The 25527-nt window shown below is 38.7% G+C and overlaps 1 protein-coding gene across 41 annotated transcripts in view; it reads left to right on the top strand.

Moving 5' to 3' along the window:
* CEP112 (centrosomal protein 112) overlaps positions 1 to 25527 on the top strand; it is a 537142-nt gene that overhangs the window by 242187 nt on the left and 269428 nt on the right. For all 41 annotated transcript variants that reach the window (XR_012426034.1, XR_010581949.2, XR_012426035.1 and 38 more), the window contains one exon: positions 23573 to 23755. Coding sequence is in view for 38 of the 41 variants with exons in the window: in XM_074020167.1 (XP_073876268.1) it covers positions 23573 to 23755 (183 nt within the window). In the remaining 3 variants the exon portion in view is untranslated. The remainder of the gene's footprint in view (positions 1 to 23572; positions 23756 to 25527) is intronic.

Raw genomic sequence — 25527 nt, 5'->3', positions numbered from 1 at the left:
GAACATTGCTATGGGAAATGGAAAAGGAAATATTTTGAGCATCTGCTGGCTTCTAACATTGACCCAGAAGTAAGTTTACTCACATTTTATTGGCCAAAGCAAACATGGCCTCCCTGGTGTAATCCTCCGCCTGGAAGGAGCATCACAGAGAAGACCATCAAATGGGGTTAGCATAAAACAGTTTACCATGCTGACTAGAATTGCAAACTTAGAAAATGTAAAAACGTAGAACATGCTGGAACTGGGTTTTAAAGGTACATTCTTTATCAAGCAGCACAGGTGTTATGACACAGGACCAATAAAAAAGGAAATGTAGTCTTGGCAGACAAAATATTCATCATTGAACAATATGTACATAGACACAATAATTAGATGACATTTATTGTTTTCAACTTTAAAAACTAGCTTAGGGTTACAGAACAGGGCATAGATGTTACCAACTGTATTAGTCTGTTCCCACACGGCTAATAAAGACATACCCGAGACTGGGTAATTTATAAAGGAAAGAGGTTTAATGGACTCACAGTTCCACATGGCTGAGGAGGCCTCACAATCATGGCAGAAGGCAAAGGAGAAGCAAAGTCACCTTTATGTGGTGGCAGGCAAGACAGCTTGTGCAGGGGAGCTCCCATTTATAAAACCATCAGATCTTGTGAGACTTACTAACACGAGAACAGTATGGGGGAAACTGCCCCCATGATTTAATTATCTCCACCTGGTCCGGCCCTTCACACGTGGGGATTATTACAATTCAAGGTGAGATTTGGGTGGGGCACATCCAAACCATATCACCAGCCTTGCTATTGTAACAGTAAAGGTTAAGATGGTCTAGGTATGGAAGTGGAAGAAAGGGATGGAGGGCCTGGGAGGGGAAGGGTGAGAGCACTGAGGTATTATCATGAAGTGTGGGTTTGAGCAGCTGCCCATGTAATGACACAAAACACAGAGGTTTTAGTATATTCCTCATTACAAGGTTGACCACTGGAGGAACTGAGAGGAATGGAGTAACTAGTAAAATGGTGACAAGAGTGGGAGAGAGGAGCGAGGGAGTGTAAATGAGCTAAATCCCCATTTGTCCTAGTAGAAAACCTATAAGGAGTGTCTAGCTTTGGTAATTAGAGAGCTCTGTAGCATGTTTTGTAGAGGCAGGGAAGTAATCACCAGAGAAAGGAGCACAGACGTGTTTTAAAAGAGTTGCCACTAGTACAGGAGTGGGATGGGGCAAGGACCTGTTACTTTTTGTTAGAAGATGAGGTTTACCATTTTATTTTTAAAAATCATGTGTGCACATATACAGACACATATGCACATATGAATATGTATACTTTACATATTCATATATAAGAGATATATGTTCTGTTCCAAAAAAAATAATTCATATAGATTTTAATCCCAAAATTTTATTTCTTAGAACCTATCCTATAGAAATATTTATACATGTGCAAAAAGATGCATGTTCATCCATGTTTTGGGAGGATTATTTGTAATATTGAAAAAAGTTGTAAATAAAATGAATGATTAAATAAATTATGCTGGCCGGGCGTGGTGGCTCACACCTGTAATCCCAGCACTTTGGGAGGCCGAGGCAGGCAGATCGCAAGGTCAGGAGATTGAGACCATCCTGGCTAACACAGCAAAACCTTGTCTCTACTAAAAATGCAAAAAATTAGCTGGGCGTGGTGGCGGGCGCCTGTAGTCCCAGCCACTCGGGAGGCTGAGGCAGGAGAATGGCGTGAACCCGGGAGGCGGAGTCTGCAGTGAGCCGAAATGGCACTACTGCACTCCAGCCTGGATTTGACAGAGCGAGACTCTGTCTCAAAAATAAATAAATAAATAATGCTAAATACCTACTGTGGAATACAATATACTTATTAAAAAGATTGATATAAATCTGAAGGTGCCAACATATGCAGATTTCTAGGACATGTTGGTGAGGGAAATAAAGCACTTCTTAGAACACTTTGTATATTATGATCCCATTGATGTAAAATTAAAACATTGTGTCTCAAAGTTAGATATGTAAATTCAGTGAAAAAATTCTGTAAGATTATACATGACTATGGAATTGGCCTGGAATTATGGGTTAGGGTTATGATGAATTGAGACTTTCATTGTATGCTCTAAATAACCTTTTTTACTTCAAATTTCATAATGACCATATGTTATGCATTACTTGGATAAGTAAAACATTAAAATTATGAATGCTAAGAAACAATACAATGGAATAAATATTTTGGAGCATTTATATTATATTTCTTTTTTTTTCTTAGAGATGGGGTCTTGCTCTGTCTCCCAGGCAGGAGTGCTGTGGTGCGATTATGGCTCACTGCAACCTTTAACTCCTGGGCTCGAGCAATCCTCTTACCTTAGCCTCCCAAAGTGCTGGGATTACAGGCATGAGCCACTGTGCCTGGTCTGTATTGTATTCTATAGCATTTTAAGTGGGTAATACATTTGGATTAATGAAATAGAAAATAAATTCAAACAATTTATATGCAATGTAAAAAATAACCAATAAGTGAAAAGCCTAAAAGAGAAGAAAAGACAGAAGATAGAGCTGACACATTATTTTCTACAGTGCCAAAGTATGGATAACTTCAGACTTTCTAACTGCAAAAGCCAGTGCAATGGAGTTATTCTATCAGATTTTTAAAAAAATGGTTTTATATAAAAATGAAGTAGTTAATTTCCAATTAATATGTGATGGCGACTGAAAGTCCTTCTAACACATGCCAAATTAAAAATATGTATTTCTCCTGAAATACACTTTTATCTAAAGAGCCATGGAGGGTGTTTTCCACAACTTTAGTAATGGGAGGAAGTGGCTTGGAAACTGGTTTTAGAAACTAAGTTCAGAAAACTATATGAAGAAAGCTGGAATTGGGGAGTAAGGGGTGGTAAGAGGGAGGGAAACAGAGGTAATTATTAATCAAATGTAAATAAAAATATTAAGGAAGGGCAATGAATGTTACTTTTTATTATGCTATAGTTACAAAGTATAATTGAGGTATTTTTGGATTAAAAACAATATTAGAAGCACTAAGAAAAATAAGAAAAATGTCAGCTCCTCTATGTAAACTGATGAAGGAACAGGGGAGAAGGGAAAACCAAATTTAAAGCTCTTTATGTAACACAAATGCTAATCAGAGGTTATTATACTACAAGGTGAGTATAAGATGTAACAGAATTCTCTGTGGGAGTTTTAAAATTATATTCCCATTTTGATGATAATCACATGGGTCACAAATTTATAACCAAGTGTGGCCAAATGATGTCAGCACCTGATTTGCATTTACGTTGTAGTTGTTTTGGCACACCACTGACTTTGAAAGTCAGACACAATAAGAAAAAACACGAAGGAAAATTTAAATGTGTTTGACTAAATAAAAAGTATTTTGAGTTAAAAAAGTAATTGAAGAAATAATTGAAGCAGATATCTTAGGCAAAGAGTAACTCTCCTTATAAAATTAATAAATGTATAATATATAAAGATAATTAGCAGATAAATATAGTAATTAGCATAAATCATAAGAAAATCATTAATGTCCCAATAAGTGACCTGGCAAAGGAAAGAAAGAGATAAGAAATGAATCAAGTGAACAGCTGTGTGGAAACATCTTTAGCCTTGGTGTTAATAAAAATGCAAATTAGAATTAACCATGATGTGCCATCTAAAGTCGGTAAAAGTTTAGTGAAATTGGTACTTTTATACATGCTAGTGGCATTATAGGCTTTTTGGAAAGGATTCTGGCAGTTTCTATCAAGAGTCATGAAAAACGCTTACACCCTCTGACCCAATTATCCTTAACCTCAAAAATCAGACAGAAATATAAAAACAATGTTGTTAGTTATTTTTTAGAGAATGAAATCATGGTGAATTCTTTTTTTGTATACCCCCTATTATCCACATTGTGACAGTTTCACTCTTTCAATGTAAAAAATGTATATAAATTTGTCTGGAAGTATATTAAACTTCAAAGGCTTTTCTCAGAATGATAGATTTTAAAATCTATCAAATTTTTGTCTTTGTATTTTCTTGATCAAAAATAATACTAACACAGGAAGGGATACTGATGAATTCTTTAAAGAACTGATACTATTAATGGAAGCCATATACCACTGCATCAATTTTTCTTTTTTTTTTTTCATGAAAAAGAGATGATACAAATGTAGTATATAACAGGAATGTAAAAAACACATACAAGCATACCTCAGGTGAGTGCAGATTTCACCTGTTTTTATTCTTTCTATATCTAGAGGCCTATACATTAGAATCAATGCTGAGAACGAAGATCCCAGGTGGTAGTTCACTAAGGAAAGATGAAGGCAGGAGTATGAACTAGTACATTTTAGGAGAATATTTATTGATGTGACAATATACAAACATTTTTAGTTAGCTTTTTTTTTTTTTTTCCAGCAGAATATTGTATTAACTGTAACGGTATTTCCCCTGACCACTCCACAAATTGTTCGGATTTTTTCCTGTGGAAGTTTATCCTGACAAACGATAGGCATACAGTAGTGAGCTCTACAAGCCAGCATGAGTACACTAAGAATGAAGCCGATTAAACTAAGCTCATTTGCTTCTTTGAACAGGGTAGCCAGGCTGGTAGATAAGGAAATAGGAGTAGATGTAATATATCTGGCTTTCATGGAGCCATCTGACGGTGTCTACATGAAGGCAGTTTGGGGAAATATGGTTCGAATATTGGTACCTTTATGTGGTTAAGTGATAGTTCAAAGGGCCATCTCTGAATGATTAGTGTCAACCTGAAGTGAGATTTCTGTGTCTCTCAGTCAGTCGAGGATGATAAGGGATTAAAAAAAAAAGTTTAAAGTTTCCCAATGCTTAGAGTTCTGAGGAATAGTTAATATGCAGGATTAAAAAAAAATGAGTTTTCTGCAGCTTTAAACAGGCTGGAATTAAGAAGATTACATTTATTGGGGTTGAATATAAAATGCCATGCTTTAGTTTAGAAAATCAGTTGCAAAAGTAGAAGGAAGACAGAGAGTCACAGAGATAAGGGGAGTGTGGTGCCTGGGACACAGGGGACAAGAGAGCTAGCAGATGCAGTCCCAGGTATTGTTTATGTTTCAGGTCACATAAGGAATAGGTCGATTTTGGTCACCACATTTTAAGCAGGCCACTGACAAACTTGAACATGTTCAGAGAAGAGTTTTCAGAATATAGAAAGGTCTGGAACTATGTCAGAGGGGATATTTAAAGGGAGGATTGCATCTCTCTCTGTAAATTTAAGGTCTGAATTTCAGGGAGCATTGGGCTTGGTCTGTGTGATAAAAATCCTAAAAAGCCACAGTTACTAGGATCTACCCTGGACCAGGCTACTCGGCATGCTTTACACATATTCAGCCACTCCCCATCTTCACAGTTTATATATATATATATAATTTTTTAGACAGAGTCCCGCTCTGTCACCCAGGCTGGAGTGCCAGTGGTGCAATCTTGGCTCACTGCAACCTCTGCCACCCAGGTTCAAGCGATTCTCCTGCCTCAGCCTCCCAAGTAGCTGGGATTACAGGTGTGTGCTTCACCTCCTGGCTAATTTTTGTATTTTTAGTAGAGACGGGGTTTCGCCATGTTGGCCAGGCTGGTCTCAAACTCCTGACGTCAGGTGATCCGCCCGCCTCTGCCTCCCAAAGTGCTGGGATTACAGGCGTGAGCCACTGCGCCTGACCCACAGAAATCTTGTGAGATAGCTGCCACTGTTTATTGTTTTCATCTTCTAGTTGTAGAAACTGAAGTATCCATTTAAGGAAGTGGCCCAGGGTCCCACACAGTTCATAGAACCCTGCTCTTGACCCCACTCTAAATGCACTCCCACGGAGTTCCAGGGGGCAGAAATTGAACCCATATATAGATGGTACCGTGAGGAATATTTTCTATTGTTTCAAGGTAGTTCTTTTCTGAAGAACTCTTCCTTCAAATGTGCAACAGTTTTTCTTGTGAGAAAGTAAGTTTCCAGTGTGAGTGGGTTGCGGTGTATTTTTGGAGTGTTATGGAGGGGTACTGTGCCTTCCGGGGGCTGTCCTACTGCAGTGGTCTCTTCCAAAACCAGGATTCTGGGACTTTCTGTTCATCTGCCTGATTAGTTCCCAGCCCCTCTTGACAGACCGACTTCTCTCATTCCACCGCTGACTCATTCACTTAGGTACCTGTCTGGCTGGATTTCCCCGTGTCAGGACTCTTGCCTACTTTCTCAGTTGCCACTCAAATGGAAGTGTGAACATTTTTCTATTGTTTTGTTTTTTTCTCTAAAAGGTAAAATTGTAAGTGTTATGATGATAGCATTTCACATCAGGAGGGGATTTAGATGCCAAGCATCTGGGCCCTCGCTTCTCCAACTCAGGTAAGGTGATCCCGGGGGGAGTGTGAGCAAGTGCTAGGGGTTCCTGAGGCTGCGTACATGCTTCTTGGAGTGTTGCATTCACTCAGTTAGATTGTGGGAAAGCAACGTAGTTTTACTATTGAGGTAACATTCCTATTAAAACAAACATAGACTTTCCTGTTTTGTAAAATGCAAAGTTCTCATGAATTTTTAAGACAAAATAGGACATTTCAAAGAAACTTCCAGCTTGCAGAGGCTGCTTCAGGCTATGCCCTCAGATCCCCCAGGGGGGTCCTATTCATCTTCACTGCTGCTAAGAGTACTTTGGTGGAAAAGTTTTAAAAGCATTTATCCCGTCTAATCCTCACATTTTATAATGAGGGAACTGACTGACATTCAGAGGAGATGAATGGACTTGTGCCTTCTGGGCCTCAGTTTCCTTCTCCAGTTTTAATTTTTGAGCCCCTCTCTTACAGAAAGCATCGTGCCAGAAACTGTAATGAAGTGAAAACAGCAAAGTAGTATTTTAAAGTATCGTAGCCAAAATCCAGGCATAAAGTGTGCAGATGTGGAAAGAAAAACATCAAACACATGGGCTAAATGCTCACACAAATATCCTGTAAAGCCCAAGCTTTCATCAAGATTTCCTGTTTCTTTCCTGTATAACCCATTGGAACAAAAAGACAATTCTAATTGTCTTTTCACAAACCTCATTCAAGTTGGAAACAAACAGCCAAGCAGGCATGCTAGGACTTCCTGGACTACAGGCATTTCTTTGGCAACTCCACGATATCATTCTTTAATCTTGTATTTTATATCTTTGCTTTCCACTACAAAGCCTTGAAGGAGAAATGTAGTTCAGCAGATAAACAAGTGGCCAGCTCTCCAGAAAGAATAAGTGCTTATTGTCAATGATTACAGAAATAAAACAAAACAAAACAAAACAACACTGAAGGGCCAACTTCTTACAAGCTGCCATTATTTAAAACTTAAAATATTTTGGTAGCAAAGATAGTAGCAAAGACAGAACAAATTATGCAAGATAAGCAAGTAGGAAATTTTAAGTGAAGGTCAGTTGGGATATTTAAAAAGCAGATAGCACGCGATTCCCAATCTTTGTCCTTTGTAAATATTCTAGTCGTTAATTAGCTAGGTGGTATAACCTTCAAGCTTAGGCTTTTTAAATTTTTATTTATTTATTTATTTATTTATTTTTGAGACAAAGTCTCTCTCTGTCGCCCAGGCTGGAGTGCAGTGGCACAATCTTGGCTCACTGCAACCTCCGCCTCCCAGGTTCAATGAATTCTCCTGCCTCAGCCTCCCAGGTAGCTGGGACTACAGGCGCATGCCACCGCACCCGGCTAATTTTTTTTTTTTTTTTGTATTTTAGTAGAGATGGGGTTTCACCATGTTGCCCAGACTGGTCTTGAACTCCTGAGCTCAGGGAATCCGCCTGCCTTGGCCTCTGAAAGTGCTAGGATTACAGGAGTGAGCCACCGCGCCTGGCCAGGCTTCTTTTAAATGAAACTATTTAGTCTACACTGGAAAAGGAGATGGTGGAAAGGAAGAGAGGGAGGAAAGAAGGAAGACACTAGCATATGTTCCCAGGAAGGTAGAGATACTGGGCAGGACCCGTATTACGCAGGGAGCTGCTAGCCTCTGATGATGGCCAGGTCTCTCTCCTGTGCCTGGTGAGAAAAGAAGGGAAGGCCAGGTGTGTAGAAGTTTGTGGATCTGCAAAAGGCAGATGAAGACTTTCTTATTACTGAGGTTTTTCTTTGTCAGATAGGCGGCAAGATCATTTGCTGAGACTGGAGGAATTACATGGACAGGAGAGCAAATAAAAGTGGGAATTGTTTGAAATTATTTGGGTGATAGCAAGACTGATCCGAGTAGAAAGACTTCGTAAACTTTCTCTTCAGTATTGAGGTTCCAGATGAGGTTAATGACCGTGGATTTGTGGGGCTCCCTAAAATCCCTTCAAAATGGATTTCCATATGACTTATTGATTTCTAGATATATATGATTTATTGTATGTCCAGTATGCTGCTATTACTCTCTTTGTTTTATTCTTGCTCACCTTATCATACTCTTTTTGAAAGTCTTTTTTTGCTTGACATTCCTCTTCCAATTCATAATAAATAATTTTTGAACCCCAACTACATATCAGCCCCTGTGGTGTCCTCAGTGGTGATCGAGACAAATGCAATCCTTGATCTAATGGTGCTTCCTTTCAAATTACTTATTTGAATAAGCACCAAATTCAGGGAATGCAGCTACACCACAAGTCACAGATTGGTCCTGCAGGCAATGGCAAAGTACCAGATTCCCAGCCGTTAGGCTGCCAGACTCGGAGGCCGAGGCAGTGATGCTACAGAGCCTGGGCCCCTGTGTCCAGGTCCAGTGGTTGGAGCCTAGAGTCATAGGATGGGCGCTGATATTTAGTGAAAGACAATTGAAGAGCCTTCTCTTCCTCTTTTTTTTTTCTTTTGACCTGAAGCTGTTCTCATCTAGGTTAAAACAAGTGGCACCTTTAGCTAGAGTGAATATTAAAAGAGCAAAGATGGGCTGGGTGCAGTGGCTCATGCCTGTATTTCCAGTAACTCAGGAGGCCCAGGAGGGAGGATTGCTTGGAGCCAGGAGTGAGAGACCAGCCTGGGCAATGTATTGAGGCCCCTATCTCTATAAAAAAAAAAAAAAATAGACTGGTATGGTGGCTTGTGCCTGTGTTCCAAGCTATTTTAGAGGCTAAGGTTCCAGAGTTGTTTGAGCCTGGGAGTTCAACGTTACAGTGAGCTTTGATAGCACCACTGCACTCCATCCAGCCTGGGTGACAGAGCAAGACCCCATTCAAAAAAAAAAAAAAAAAAGAAAAAGTTTTCCTGGATAGTTATATGGACTAACTCATTATTTAAGTACATTTAAAATATAAAGTAGTACCTTCTTTAAGTACATTTAAAATATAAAGTAGAACTAATGCCTTCTCAATCATTCATTATTTAACACATGTTTATTGAGTGACTACTTTGTGCTAAACACAAGTGCTTAGGATATAACAGTGAACAAAATATAGAGTCTTTACCCTTATGATGATGGAGAAAAACACTACCACTACTCGCTATCACTACCAACCACCACTACTACCATACACACACACACACACACACACACACACACACGCACGCACATCTTTTTCAAAACAAAATTTAAGGTAGGGTGAGGTAATAATAACTGTTTTGAAGAAAAATAAAGCAAGCTAAAGTGTGAGTGAAAGGGCTACTTTATAAATGGTTATTATTTTATACAAGGTGTTATTGTAGTTAAGATTGTTAGTGAAGGACTCTACTGAAATGATATTCAAATTAAGACCTGGATGAAGTAAAGGAGGAAGCCGTACAAAAACCTGAGGTAAGGAAAGAACATTTCAGGCAGAGGGAAGAGCAGTTGCAACAGCCATGAGAGATGGGTTAGTTTGTAGCTGGAATGGAGTGAACTTGGAAGAGAGTGGTAGGAGCCAAAGTACAGTACAGGGTAGATTTTATCACATCCTATGGATTGTGGTGGGAGATTGGATTTTATTCTGAGTGTGTTGAGAAGCCATTGGAGCATTTGAGCAAGATCTGGTTTGCATTTTTTTTTTTTTTTTTTTTTTTGAGGTGGAGTCTCACTCTGTCACCCAGGCTGGAGTGCAGTGGCATGATCTCAGCTCACTGCAGCCTCCACCTCCTGGGTTCAAGTGATTCTCTTGCTTCAGCCTCCCAAGTAGCTGAGACTACAGGTGCCTGCCACCACGTCTGGCTAATTTTTTATTGTATTTTTAGTAGAGACATGGTTTCACTATGTTGGCTAGGCTGGTCTCAAACTCCTGACCTCGTGATCCACCCACCTCAGCCTTCCAAAGTGCTGGGATTATAGGCATGAGTCACTGCACCCGGCCTGGTTTGCATTTTTGAAAGATCTCTCCAGCTGCTGTGTGGAGCTTTGATTATAATGGAGGCAGGAGAGGAAGCAGGGGACCTAGTTAGAGGATGATTGCAGTGGGCTGGTTAGAGGTTACCCGGGCTGGGACTAGGGTGGGAATGGTGGGGGAGATGGCGAGTCGTCAGATTTGGGATCTGTTTTGCAGGCAGGACTTGTCAATGGATGTGAAATAGAATGTAAGGTAAAGAGGGGGCTAAAATGTGACCTAGAAGTTTTCCAGCTGAGCAGCCAGGTGGATGGTGGTGACAGACACTGAGACATGAGTAGAGAGAAGAGAAGGGAACTTCCAGGACTGAGTCTAGGGGCTGCTGACACTTACATATGAGGAAGAGATGGAGGAAGCAGCAAAAGAGACTGAGAAGGAACAACCAGTGAGGTAAAAGGAAAGTCTAAGAGGGTGGGATTTCCCATAAGCCGTGTGCAGTGTTTCAGGAAGGAGGAAGTGAGTAACCACTTGTTTCAGGTGTTGCCAAGAAGGGACGTTAGATGGGGACTGAGAACTGACCGCTGGGTGGCGAGGTCTTCAGCCACCTCAACAACACTGGTTTCGGTAGAATGTGGGAACCAAAGCCTGAATTATGTGGGTGGACAGACGATGGGTTGTGAGCAGCCATTTTGAGGAATTTTGAAAGAAAAGGGAGCAGAGAAATGGGTGGTATCTAGAGGGACATATGGGGTCAAGGGAAAGTTTTTAAAAAATGAGATACACTAAAGACATGTTTGCTTGTTGAGACTGATCCACTGGAGAAGGAAATATTGATGATGCAGAGAGTGGTGGGATAATTTCAAGAGCAACATGCTTAATTTGGCAAGAAAGAATGGAGTCCAGTGTACAGATGAAGGAACTCGCCTTAGGTAGCTGCAAGGCCAGCCATGCGTCCAAGCCGTAGGTAAGGCAGGGTCTTTGCAGGTGGACCAGCCAATTTGGTGATGGGGAAGATGAAGCAGCTGTCTCTGCCTACTTGTAATTCTGTTTTTCGAATGCTACCTTGTTTCATTCAAAATGATAAATACTTTACAAAGCATTGTGGTAGGCAAGATAAGGAAGGTAAAAAGAAAGTAAAGACATAGTGCTATATATTGGAGGAGTTTACAACCCGGTTGACCTATTCGTCCTTCTAAATTATAAACTCTAACTGGCAAACTTATATGATTTTTATATTTCATGTTCATTCAAAAGCAGTGACATACTAGATTAATACATGGACATTTCATCGAGAACTGAATGTGTTTTAGAGAAACACATAAAGTAAAATGAATTAAAATATACAGTTAAGAATTTTTTTCCTAAAAATTTTGAACTCCTTCTATATGGAGTTCATTAATTTAGTTAATTAGTTAATTAATGTTAATTATTTTTAGTTGCTTTTCTCAATTTGTGTGGCTTAAGTTGTCCATTATTAAACCATGAAAACAAAAACTCCTTTTGAAGCATTTGACTATCTGGGTTCCTCCCGAGTTTCAACTGAGATCTGGCAGATAAAAACACAGAAAGTAATAGCTCATTTTTCAAAAAGTTTTAAAAGCTCAGGGTGATTGTCACTCATCACCTACAGGTGCCAGAGAAGTGTTTTGAAGTGTTAAATGGGAAGATAACTGCAGGAGATAGCGCCTGCTTCCAGCCTTGCTTCATCTATCAGCTTGCTCATCACAGCTGTGCTTCCAGCCTTCTGCTTGCCCTGTATCATGAGCTTCGGGAGCTTCAGCAGGCAGTAGTCCTGGCTGTTGATGGTTGGCTGGAGAGGAAAAGGAATGAAGAAGCAGTGTATGCTGGCAGGCCCTGGTGCCATCTCTAACAGCGGTTATCACAGCAACATTAAACTTTTAAATAAGGACAACTTCCATACCTAAACTGAACTGTTGATTGACAGATTTCATGGATGGCCCTTTTTGTTGTAGCAAATATCTAATCTGGGAGCCACATGGCCATCCCCAAATGACACATTCTATTTCTGTTCTTGACACACTGCCTGCTTTTTACAATTTTTTTGTGCCTATTTCTATTAAAGTGTTCAGAAAGACCAGATTGTAGTATTTTCTGTGCTAAAATGTAGTTTTACTCTGACTCCAGAGACTCAGAGAAGATTGTATATGTCCTTAGTTTTATCTTTAAGGGAGTCTTTCTCATATAGTGAAGTATCCAATAGCATGTTTTATATCATATAACTGCGACTAAAAAGAAAGATTCCAACATCTTTTAGTGAGGATATGAAATCAGTCTAGTGAAACTACTGCCTTTATGGTAGACTCTGCCCCATTAGCACAAAATGTCTGCAGCTCTAACAAATTTAGTAACTTATTTTGACATTTCAAGTGTGCAATTTTGCAGATGCAAACTGTTCAGAGACATAACCTGATGATGTTAAATATATATCTCATTACATGAAAAATACCAGAGCCTGATGTACCTGTTGCCTATTTCTTAGTATGCATCTTAACATCATGAGTCTAATGACCTACATATTATGTTGGTGCAAAAGTAATTGCGGATTTTGCCATGAAAGTAATGGCAAACACAACAATTACTTCCACAGTTACTTTTGCACCAACCTAATAAAACTAGTACTAAATTTTACAACCAAGAAGCAAAGGTTTTCCACAGAGAGCCCTTGAGTAGAACATGAGAGGAAAGTGTTACCTGGCAAGCCCTGTAGAAAAATCTCTGTCTATTAATGCTAACACTTTAAAGCAACGTGTCCCTTGAACAGTTAATCTGATGATCAATATAATTTTGGATAGAGTTTACAATGTTTGAACTGTCTTTCATCTTTGTTTTTTTTAAATGTGGCATGTTGATAATTGTTTGTGATTTTTACTAGGCAGTAGTCTTTTCTGCTACTTACTTTCCTGCTACTTCAGTCACGACAGAACTGCCTTGGCTTACTATGGGGAAAGGGTCAAAGTATCAGAAAAGTGAGAATATGAGAGTGGTTTTGTTGCTTTACGCTAGAGAAGCCAGTGCATGAGAGGGCCTAGAGGATATGGCCTTTACTAGGGTGCTAAGGTGCACTGGTGGGAGGGGCACTGATAGCACTGAGCCAGCTCCATGGTGGTTTCCTCTGTATTCTGGGGCTAACGGTAGGAGATGCGCTATGGAACTGAGCTGCCGACTTTCAACAGGAAAGTTGGGTTCCAAAATGGCAGGCACTATGTGGGCACTTGGATATCAGATGGAAGGTAGACGTGATTACTGTACTGGACAGTAAGGCTAGACAGGCCCTTCAGGTGTCTTGCCCTGCAGGGATCTGTGGTGATAATGAGCTGGGTTCTGAGAGATAAGATAGAGAGCCAGTGAGAATACTACTTGGCTTGTACAACATCAAGAAAAACGTCCAGAACTGGTGAGTGAAAATAAAACAGTTTTCCACTTAGGGTGGAAAACCATAGTCCTCTACCAAGTTTCCCAGATCTGAGTCGGTTCACAGACCCAGAACCCATTTGTTATAAGAGAAACCACATCCCTTGTTTAAGAGTCTTGCACTGCCACCAGAAGTAAATATTGCCCCCGAAGGGAGCTGCTGGCATTTGACGTGGTCCTGCACACAAAGAAGAAAGCAAACATTTTACCCAAATCTTACCTTCCAGAAACAACTGCTATTAATCTTAGGTGAGCATTATTCTAGAAATTTCTATGAGAGATTGATAAATAGAAGAATAAGTAGATATATAGACAAAAACAATTTTCTAGAAACAGGACCATGCTACATTTGCCACTTTTAATTAAAATATTAAATTACATGTGAAATTATTTGAAGAAACAAGGGAAATGGAAAGATTTCTCTCATTTTTTCTTTTTTATTTATTTTTTATAGAGATAGGGTCTTGGTACATTGCCTAGACTGGTCTTAAACTCCTGGGCTCAAGTGATCATCTCACCTTGGCCTCCCAAAGTGCTGAGATAACAGGAGTGAGCCACTGTGCCCAGTGGAAATGGAAATATTTCTAAAATTTAGGAAAACATTTTTTTAACCACATAAGAGATTATTTCTTAGAATGTTAGAAATTAAAAATACATTGAAGTTAGAGTAATTTTTAAATTTTGTGGTTCAATTTTGAAGGCATTAGTTACTCCTTATTTGGAGAAAAATTAAACTGCCTATACTTCCTTCCACCTATTTATATCAGTCTATTTTGTCAACCATAGTATTATTCATACATTGTTGAAGTTTATAACATTTATATTTTGTTCCATAACCATAATTCTCACAGTTACATAAACTTAGCTTTTTATTTAAATCAATTATGTGCTCACCACCAGGATTTTTGCACAACTTCATACCTGAGTTCTTATTTTGGTCTGTTATTGACTTACTGAGATTTCATCAAGTAGCTTTTCCAAGAAGGGCTTAGAGTTGTATTCACTGCGTTTTTGCATGCTTGAGCATCACTATGTGTTCTCTTATTTGTGAAGGATATCTTAGCTGGGCATAAAATGTTTTGATCATTCTTTTTTCCCCTGACACTTTGTACACATCATCCATTGCCTTTTGGTGCAAACATTGGTCTTAAAACAGGTTCTCTGGTCATCTCTTGCTTGAAATTTATCCCCAATTTTTTTTATTTATTTTATTTTTTTTTCAAGAGTGGTTTGGGGACTATAGTCCTTGAGTTTTTTTTTCATGTTTCTTTTCCTCAATTGGAATCTATTTTTCTTGGTCTACAGTGTGTCTTTTTGATATACACATTCATCTCTTCATTCATTTTAGGGAAATTTTCGGATACCATAGTCTGTGTTTACATGGATTTTCTTTTCACGTTTTCTTTCTACTTTAGCTTCTCTTTGTCTTTTTCCTGGACCTTTATTATGATTACCTCAAGCCTTTATCTATGTCAACGATTTGATTTTTCACCATGTTTATTCAGCTCATTGTTTCTGATTTAGAATCAATTTTGTGATGGAGTTATTTGGGTCCTTAGTTAATTCTGTTGTTTTATCTTGTTATCCTTGCATTATTCTTTCATTACACTCATGTTCTTATTAAGTTCTCTTATAATTGTTTCTGGTTTTTAACGATGGGCCTCTTCCTTACTTTCTTCTTTTCCTCTTCTTTGTCGCTAAGTTCACCTTTCTCCTAATGTAATTGATGTTTCTCTAGTTTTCATACTTTTCTCCCTCATCTTGCTTGGGCTTAACGTGGGCACCTGTGTCCAAATCTGTTAAATGGACTGATATAATATTCATGAATTCTCTTTGACTACTTTTCAGCCTGTCTGTCCTCCTCTGAATTTCAGTATGAAGGCACAGGTATTTCATTGCGTTTACTTTTTTTGTGAGATCATGATAGGGATGGAGAAAAAGAGCTTAGTTGCAGTTCTGAACAACTTCTGTTAGAGAAACTGATACTGGCTCTGTCTTTTATCAATTTATTAATGTCTTACACTGGGGTTTTTCTATGTATTAGAGAGTGTTTTATTTTTTATGTGAACTCTAAATCTTATGTTCTATCAGAGAGAATCAGCCCAAGTTTCCTACTTTCCTAACTTTATTTATCTCTCTCCTGTAGCCATTTTTACTCCATTGAAATTGTCCTCCTTATCTTCCACCCAGGCAGAAGGGAAAGTATCAACTGAATGATACATCTTCAGTTCATTTTTCTCTAAAACTGGGATACTGGAAAATAATCCTCAGCATAATTTCAACTTACCAGTTCTATTTCTAGGGTATAGGGACAAAAGAGTATGTCTCATCAAACCATGTCAGAATCTTCTCTTTCTTTCCTTGACTACCTCCTTTTGAAATTTGTGGCCAAGTTATTATTCTTCTTTCCTTGGTTGTTCACTGCCAGTGAATGTTCTCATGTTCTGTATTAAACATTTGTTTTTGTTCTTTTCACAATTTTCAGTTTTCCCTATTATCTTTACCCAGAAGTTTCAGTGCCAAGTATGTTCAGTATGAGGCATCGGTTTCTCTTGGAATACAGTTATTCTCCTGTTGGTAAAGTCATTCCAGCAGCAGCTGAAAGACCAACCATCATGGTTTTATAGGGAAGGTTTTTAGATTAAGATTAACATTGTACTAGCTAGCCTCTAAGTCCCTCCAAATTCTTAAACTTCCATATTTCTATTCACTTAAGGGAGAGCAATTATTGTTGAGTTGTAGGACAGATATAACCCCAGGGCATCTAACTGTGACTGCCTCTCTTCCTCCTTTTCTAGCCAGAGAATATGGAGAACCACTCTCCCTACTTTCTCTAGTTTTAACCCATTTTTACACCAGGGCTATGTAGAATATAGAGTTTGTAATTTGATTACTTTCAAGATTATTTTGGTTAGTATTTTATACCATCATTTCCGCTTTTCAATGTGTTAGGGTGCATCCTTCTATAATTTATGTTTCTAGCGCTGGTGTTCCTCACATTAAGTTATGTTATTGGGATGTATTAGTCTTCTACATATTGTATATTGAGAAGAAATGACTTTTTCCATTTCCTTTTCTGTTTCTTTAAATGATTATTAAAGTGGTTCAGGCCATATTTGCTAGCACTAATTTCACTGTAAAACAGTTACCAGGACTTAAACTATATATCCCAAGATCCCTCGGGACTTGGATGTCCAGTGGCTCCATCTTGGTCTTTCTTGGGACCTAGAATGGGCTCTTGCCCTTAGGCGCTTACATGAAAGTTCAGTTGGAATGAAGACATCATCATCAAGCTGTAGAAGGATTTCGTCTGTTCTAAAATGGAGGCTGATGCTTTTAGGGACTTCAGAACTGGAAAACTTTACTCTTGAATTTCAAGTTCAGCCTGTATTATGGAGTAGCATAGTGGGTGGAGCAGGACCCTTCTTCTTTTTCTTTTTTTTTTTGAGACAGAGTTTTACTCTTGTTGCCTAGGCTGGAGTGCAATGGCGCAATCTCAGCTCACTGCAACCTCCATCTCCCGGGTTCAAGCGATTTTCCTACTTCAGCCTCCAGAGTAGCTGGGATTGCAGGCATGCGCCACCACGCCCAGCTAATTTTGTATTTGTAGTAGAGACAGGGTTTCTCCATGTTGTCCAGGCTGGTCTCAGACTTCTGACCTCAGATGATCTGCCCACCTCGGCCTCCCAAAGTGCTCGGATTACAGGTGTAAACCACTGTATCCGGCCCCTTTTTCATCTCCTGTTTTGACCTACAAAAATGACAATTTCCTACAAGTCAACCCAGTATTTTCTAGGCGATGAACCCCAACCACAAGCTGTCACCCCTAGCATCTCGGAGGACTATCAGTTGCCACCAGGTGCTTGCAAGTGAGGGCTGACACTACCATTGTCCCTGGAAGACATGCCAGTCTGCTTTAATATGTTTACGGTGGGCACATACCTGGTGTTGTTATCTGTCTCATAGCTCAGTGCTTTTGGATTGTGGAACTTGAAGCCTTCCCTCTTTTATTACAGGGAACTCCTTAGCCAACCTTAATTAAGCAGGGTCCTCGATCATGGTGCCTCCAGTTCTCCCTTGTAGCATGTATTATGGGTCTGGATACCCCATACCCCTTAACTTAGAAGGCTTATTAACCATTTAATACTCATTTTGTGGGTTCTGTCTGCTTTTATGTCCTCTACAATGTCCAGAATTTACCACCTCCTGGTCATCATTAACTCCATTAGACATTACTGTTGGTCAACCAAAGTATCTACTAGTCCACCATGAAGAAGATGTGCTATTTTGTGTTCACCTTTGAGATGTGTCCACAAGAAAAGGACAAATGGAAAGTCCAAATGACTCTTTAACATTTATTTACACGGATGGGGTTAGGCACCAGTAAAACGTTTTATTTACAGATCTACCTTGAAGATGTCCTTTGCAGTTACGAATACCATTGTCAAGATATTCCCCCAACATTAGGGTTTCTCCTCTGGACTCTACCATTTATCTGGAGAAGACACCCCTGCCAGAAGATACTGACAGTGCGGAAGCCTAGGAAAAGACCAGAAAGGGCTCATGACATCCAGAAGTTACCCACATAGTGTTGCACTTAGCAGAGAAGCCTGAGCTATTGCACTTTAAATTGAAAATTATTCTCCACTCAAGCAGGAGAGGTAAAAGCGAATGATATTTAAAAGGCTTTGGCAACCTTGAGATTTGTTCATTAAGTAGAATCACTGAGCAATAGGCCCTGGCAAAATATCAAACTAATAATCATTTATGACTATTTATGTTTAGGCTTGAAATGTGATGATCACTATTTCATTTTTTTCCTGATTTTTAAAAATGAGTAAAGTGAAATTTGAACATGGGAATGATCATTCATGAGTCTATAAGAAACTTCAAATGTCTCTGTTTAGAAAGTTACTGTGAAAGTGCATTAATACTAGAGACCAGAACAAGGAGGTATCATTACTAATGGTCTCACAGCTAGTTCTAGTCATGTGTTTTCTGTTGGGAGAAAATTCTGCAATTCTTTTGCCCCAATTATAGCTCATTTGGTTACTTTTCTTATTCTAGAATATTATAAAATATTTTGCTTTTAATCAGTTTTAAGTCACATTCCTTCTTCCAATATTTCTGAGGCTTTGAAGAAGATCTCAGTAGAACTTTCTACCTCCCATTTCCCTTCAGTGTGTTACATACTTAAATGATTTTGATTCAAGTGTATAATTTTATTATAATGATCCTTGGTGGTGTAACACTGAGTAGAAATAACGTGTCCAAGAACTAAAAATATTCCAGCTCAGTTATTCATTCACTCAGCTTCCTGAGCAAAATGTCATAACAGCAATACAATTTGAAATATCTCTTTTGTTGGGATTAACATAGTTGTGTGAGACACAGAACAAAGCGTATACATTTATTTTAAATAAAGAAAACTTACTCGTTGTAGTATCTATTAGGAGAAAATGTTTATACTATTTTTTCTGAATATTGCCAATAGTAGAATAATATGGGGAAAACCCCTAAATTTTAAATAAATATAAATCACTATAACACTTCACTGTTCTGAGATGCAAAACACATTTTGCCTTATTATTCATACATTATTTTATTGTTATAAGTGTATATGTTGAAGAGTTTGCATACTTTTCTTCTTCTAAATAACAATACATTTATGTTTTGTTAAATACGGTGGGCACATACCTGGTGTTGTTATCTGTCTCATAGCTCAGTGCTTTTGGATTGTGGAACTTGAAGCCTTCCCTCTTTTATTACAGGGAACTCCTTAATAAGTTTTTCCAACTCTTTTTTTTATTATTATACTTTAAGTTCTGGGATACGTGTGCAGAATGTGCAGGTTTGTTACATAGGTATACATGTGCCATGGTGGTTTGCTGCACCCATCAACCCGTCACCTACATTAGGTATTTCTCCTAATGCAATCCCTTCCCTAGCCCCCGACCCCCCGACAGGCCCCGATGTGTGATGTTCCCCTCCCTGTGTCCATGTGTTCTCATTGTTCAGCTCCCACTTATGAGTGAGGACATGGGGTGTTTGGTTTTCTGTTCCTGTGTTAATTTGCTGAGAATGATGGTTTCCAGCTTCATCCATGTTTGTGCAAAGGACATGAACTCGTCATTTTTTATGGCTGCATAGTGTGGTGTATATGTGCCACATTTTCTTTATCTAGTCTATCATTGGTTGGCATTTGAGTTAGTTCCAAGTCTTTGCTATTGTGAATAGTGCTGCAATAAACACACATGTGCATGTGTCTTTTTTTTTTTTTGAGATGGAGTCTCGCTCCATCATCCAGGCTGGAGTGCAGTGGCACAATCTCAGCTCACTGCAAGCTCCCCCTCCCGGGTTCACGCCATTCTCCCACCTCAGCCTCCTGAGTAGCTGGGACTACAGGCACCCACCACTACGCTCGGCTAATTTTGTTTTTGTTTTTGTATTTTTTGTAGAGATGGGATTTTACCATGTTAGCCAGATGGTCTTGATCTCTTGATCTCATGATCCACCCGCCTCAGCCTCCCAAAGTGCTGGGATTACAAGCATGAGCCACTGCACCCAGCCATGCATGTGTCTTTATAGTAGAATGATTTAAAATCCTTTGGGTATATGCCCAGTAATGGGATTGTGGGTCAAATGGTATTTCTGATTCTAGATCCTTGAGGAATTGCCACACTGTCTTCCACCATGGTTGAACTAATTTACATTCCTACCAACAGTGTAAAAGTGTTCCTGTTTCTCCACATCCTCTCCAGCATCTGTTGTTTCCTAACTTTTTGTGATCGCCATTCTAACTGGTGTGAGATGGTATCTCATTGTGGTTTTGATTGCATTTCTCTAATGACTAGTGATCATGAGTTTTTTTTCATATGTTTGTTGTCTGTATACATGTATTCTTTTGAGAAGTGTCTGTTCATATCCTTCATCCACTATTTAATGGGGTTATTTTTTTCTTGTAAATTTGTCTAAGTTCTTTGTAGATTCTGGATATTAACTCTTTGTCAGATGGATAGATTGCAAAACTTTTCTCTCATTCTGTATGTTGCCTGTTCACTCTGATGATAGTTTCTTTTGCTGCGTGGAAGCTCTTTGGTTTAATTAGATCCTGTTTGTCAATTTTGACTTTTGTTGCCGTTGCTTTTGGTGTTTTAGTCATGAAGTCTTTGCCCATGCCTCTGTCCTGAATGGTATTGCCTAGGTTTTCTTCTAGGATTTTTATGGTTTTAGGTCTTACTTTTAAGTCTTTAATCCATCTTGAGTTAATTTTTGTATAAGGTGTAAGGAAGGGGTCCAGTTTCATTTTTCTGCATATGGCTAGCCAGTTTTCCCAGCATCGTTTATTAAATAGGGAATCCTTTCCCCATTGCTTGTTTTTGTCAGGTTTGTCAAAGATTAGATGGTTGTAGATGTGTGGCATTATTTCTGAGGCCTCTGTTCTGTTCCATTGGTCTATATATCTGTTTTGGTACCAGTACCTTGCTGTTCTGGTTACTGTAGCCTTGTAGTATAATTTGAAGTCAGATAGCATGATGCCTCCAGCTTTGTTTTTTTTTTTTGCTCAGGATTATCTTGGCTATATACTCTTTTTTGGTTCCATATGAAATTTAAATTAGTTTTTTGTAATTCTGTGAAGAAAGACAATGGTAGCTTGATGGGGATAGCATTGAATCTATAAATTACTTTGGGCAGTATGACCATTTTCTCGATATTGATTCTTCCTATACATGAGCATGGAATGTTTTTCCATTTGTTTGTGTTCTCTCTGATTTCCTTGAGCACTGGTTTGTAGTTCTCCTTGAGGAGGTATTTCACATCCCTTGTAAGTTGTATTCCTAGGTATTTTATTCTCTTTGTAGCAATTGTGAATGGGAATTCACTCATGATTTGGCTCTCTGTTTGTCTATTATTGGTATGTAGGAATGCTTGTGATTTTTGCATATTGATTTTGTATGCTGAGACTTTGCTGAAGTTGCTTATCAGCTTAAGGAGATTTTGGACTGAGACAATGGGGTTTTCCAAATATACAGTCATGTCATCTGCAAACAGAGACAATGTGACTTTCTCTCTTTCTATTTGAATCCCTTTATTTCTTTCTCTTGCCTGATTGCCCTGGCCAGAACTTCCAATACCATATTGAATAGGAGTAGTGAGAGTCTTGTTCTGGTTTTCAAAGGGAATACTTCCAGCTTTTGTCCATTCAGGATGATATTGGCTGTGGGTTTGTCATAAATAGCTCTTACTATTTTGAGATACATTCCATCAATACCTAGTTTATTGAGAGTTTTTAGCATGAAGGGATGTTGAATTTTATCAAAGACCTTTTCTGCATCTATTGAGATAATCATGTGTATTTTGTGATTGGTTCTGTTTATATGATGGATTACGTTTATTGATTTGTGTATGTTGAACCAGCCTTGCATCCCGGGGATGAAGCCGACTTGGTCGTGGTGGATAAGCTTTATGATGTGCTGCTCTATTTGGTTTGCCAGTATTTTATTGAGGATTTTTGCATCGATGTTCATCAGGGATAATGGCCTGAAATTTTCTTTTTTTGTTGTGTCTCTGCTGGGTTTTGGTATCAGGATGATGCTGGCCTCATAAAATGAATTACGGAGTAGTCCCACTTTTTCTGTTGTTTGGAATAGTTTCAGAAGGAATGGTACCAGCTCCTCTTTAATCACATTAAGAAAACATTTTGAAACCCATGTTTTAAAGCAAATTTCGTTTGTGTTTTGATTCTTGATTTGTCATAAGCAGATAAGAATTTCAAAGTTAAAAAAGAAAACTTCTGAAATTTAGTGCAGTGTGCATGCCTGGAGAAATGAATGCTATAGCTTTAAGATAAGGTAGTCTGGTGATTCATTGCACGAAACAAGATCGATTTGGAGCAGGCTCCTACTGTTAGCTTTTTTGAACATGGATTCTCACGCCGAAAATAACACAACATATTCTAGATAACAGCAGTTTTTCCCCCTGAAATCCACCAAAACTGAAGAAAAATCCAAGTGACTGTTCTTAGCAGCTGTGTGGCCTGGAGTTCACTGGGGAAGCTGGCTTCCTGCCGTCCCCTATTCATCACCTGCTTCAAAGACAGCCTGGCTGGCTATAGTTTGCAGGCCAGGTAGGGTGCCATTGTGCACAGTCTGGGAGGATTAGTATCAAAGCTGCGGCAACCAGGCCCTTGGTCTCGGGCTGCCATTCAGTCTAGCAGGGAGAGGCTAAGACTGGCCAAGGTCACAGTCTCCAGTGTGGAGTGGACTGGGAAAGGATCCTGAGAATAGAATGCTCTTTATGAAATCATGGCGCAAGCTTGCAGCACAGCAGGTGCCCTTCTGGAACACATAACATCTGTTTATGTTGGTATACCGTAGCTGACAACGAGATAATGGAGCTTTGAAATTTATCATTTTATTTTTTAAAAGACAACTGTATATACAAGAATCCAGATGCGTATTTAGATCCGATCTTTTATTTGTAAATCATGAAGAAAGCTGATCGATTTAATTGCTGCTTTTTACATGTGTATATTTAAGCAAAAAGCAAAGCGTACTGACTATTAACCATTTATAACCATTGCTGATCAGTAATACCCGAATTCTTGGGGAGGAAGTGACTAGCATTCGAGATAATTTTTTTCAATATTCAGACATTTGTGTCAACAGATTGCAGAAGGATTTACTGAATATGCCCAACTATTTTGATTAGGAGGTTTGTATAACCACCACCCCAACAAATGAGAGTATTTCAAGGGTGAGGTAATAATGATGCAAAAATAAAAATTTTCAACTTGGACAAATTAGAGAAAAATTAAGCTGTACATGAGTTGTCATGACGACAAGGATGTTCTGTTGATGAACTGTCCTCCTCATTGTCCAATCAGATAGTAGAGCTGAAGCTGGAGCATGAACAGGAGAAGACGCACCTATTACAGCAGCATAACGCAGAGAAGGATAGCCTAGTCCGAGACCATGAACGGGAAATTGAAAACCTGGAAAAACAGCTTCGCGCTGCCAATATGGAGCACGAAGATCAAATTCAGGAGTTCAAGAAACGAGATGCACAGGTAATTATCAATAATATTTGATGAAACGGGTATCTGTTTTTAAAAAGTCATCAGCGTTTAATGTTTTCTTCTTATTCTTGTTGATGCACGCTGTTTGATCATTTGCAAAACTGACATATAAATGTGATTTTTTTTTGTTTTTCTCCTCCCAACCCCCCCGTTTTGGGATGAATAAAGCCTTAACTACAGAAACCACAGGTAGCCAGATTAAAAATCCCATGGCGCGCTATAACTTGGCCCCCTTTTTTATAATCTTGTCTCAGTTCCTTTCATGATGGATTTTTTTTAAGGTATCTGCCCCTTACCCCTCCCTTCAGCCTTAGCAAATCCCTATGAAATATATCAGCCTCACTCCTTGCTTTTTGTTTTAATCTCTGTAGGTAATCAAGCAGCTGTTTTAATATTTGCTTTTCCTTCCTAGTGTTGCTGTTTTCATTAGACTATATTTGATTAGATCACTCAGATGGTAATTGATAAAAATGACTCCAGAGAAGGGCTATTTCCCATCAGGTCTGTTGCTTTTTCCTGCACACACACATGCCTCCTAGCCCACATCTCTGTAGTCCCTGTTGGAAGCCATTTGGCAGAATAACCCCCAGCTGTGGTAGCATTTGACTCCTCAAACTTGTGGATGAAATGTGCACTGTCAGCATGGAAAATTATCTTTATAAATTTCAGATGAAAAAAGAAATCTTATTGGATGTGTATCTTTGTGATACAATACATTCTTTAGAATATATATAATCAAGGGCCTTTAGTGTATCCTCTTGAGATTGCTGTGAAATTGTATTAAAGAAAAATTTAAGAGCAATTGATAACAATAAAAAGATAATGTTCTTTTCTAATAAAAACATATTGTATACTAGGTCTAAATACCCCTTTTCCCATTGAAATCTAACCATGCTAACCACACCACACAAGCTTCTTCCTCTAGTTATCCTTCCTCCCCAAATAATATAATTTTCAAACAAAACAAACCTTCTGTTATATTATGTCTTTCAACAATTCTATAATTATCTAAACATAAACACACTACTAATTAAGTAAGATGTTAATTTTTTTGAGTGGACAGCGGGAGGTGGTAAGGCAAAGAATAGGAGTTATTGGTTATTTTTCACTTGACCTTGAGTTGTCTTCTATCTTCAGAGAATAACTGATGCAATATGAATATACTCAGCACAGGTTTTGTTGTCAATGATATACATTTACAGTACAATTATTTTCAACTTGTTTTACGGTGGTTTGCTGCCTAAAAAGGTAGTCATTGTAGTGCCCATGGTACCAGAATACTCAGGTGGTTCCTGTTAAATCATCGTGTATTATATTTTGCCACCAACCTCATTAGAGCCTTTATGAAATATATGCTGGTGTTTTGACTCAATTTATTAGGAATATGTTCTAGTTCATATTCTCTTTCAAATATGATGTTAAACCTTACCATTGTTTTCCCATGGCAAGAGATATGGGTTCTGAGTCAGTGTAGGATTTGTTTGCGTGGTATAATTATATAATGGATAAAATAAAATACACTAATTTACATAACTTCCTATTATTTGGGGGCTGTTATGGGAAGCCGATACAAGTGGAGGCCAAATTTAGAGGGAACCTTTGTGATTTTGCATGAGTCGTATCTGCCATATAGGGTGCGGTTCATCCAATCATAACAAAAGGGAAATTTTAGTACTATTACGTATAATAAAGCCACAGGGATAGTACAATGAGGCTATTAATTGAATTTCTTCCTATTGAAACATTAAGTATGAGGACTGTAT

The sequence above is a fragment of the Macaca fascicularis genome, chromosome 16, assembly GCF_037993035.2.
Source record: "Macaca fascicularis isolate 582-1 chromosome 16, T2T-MFA8v1.1".
NCBI lineage: Eukaryota > Metazoa > Chordata > Mammalia > Primates > Cercopithecidae > Macaca > Macaca fascicularis.
This window is presented reverse-complemented; position numbering and strand designations above follow the sequence as displayed.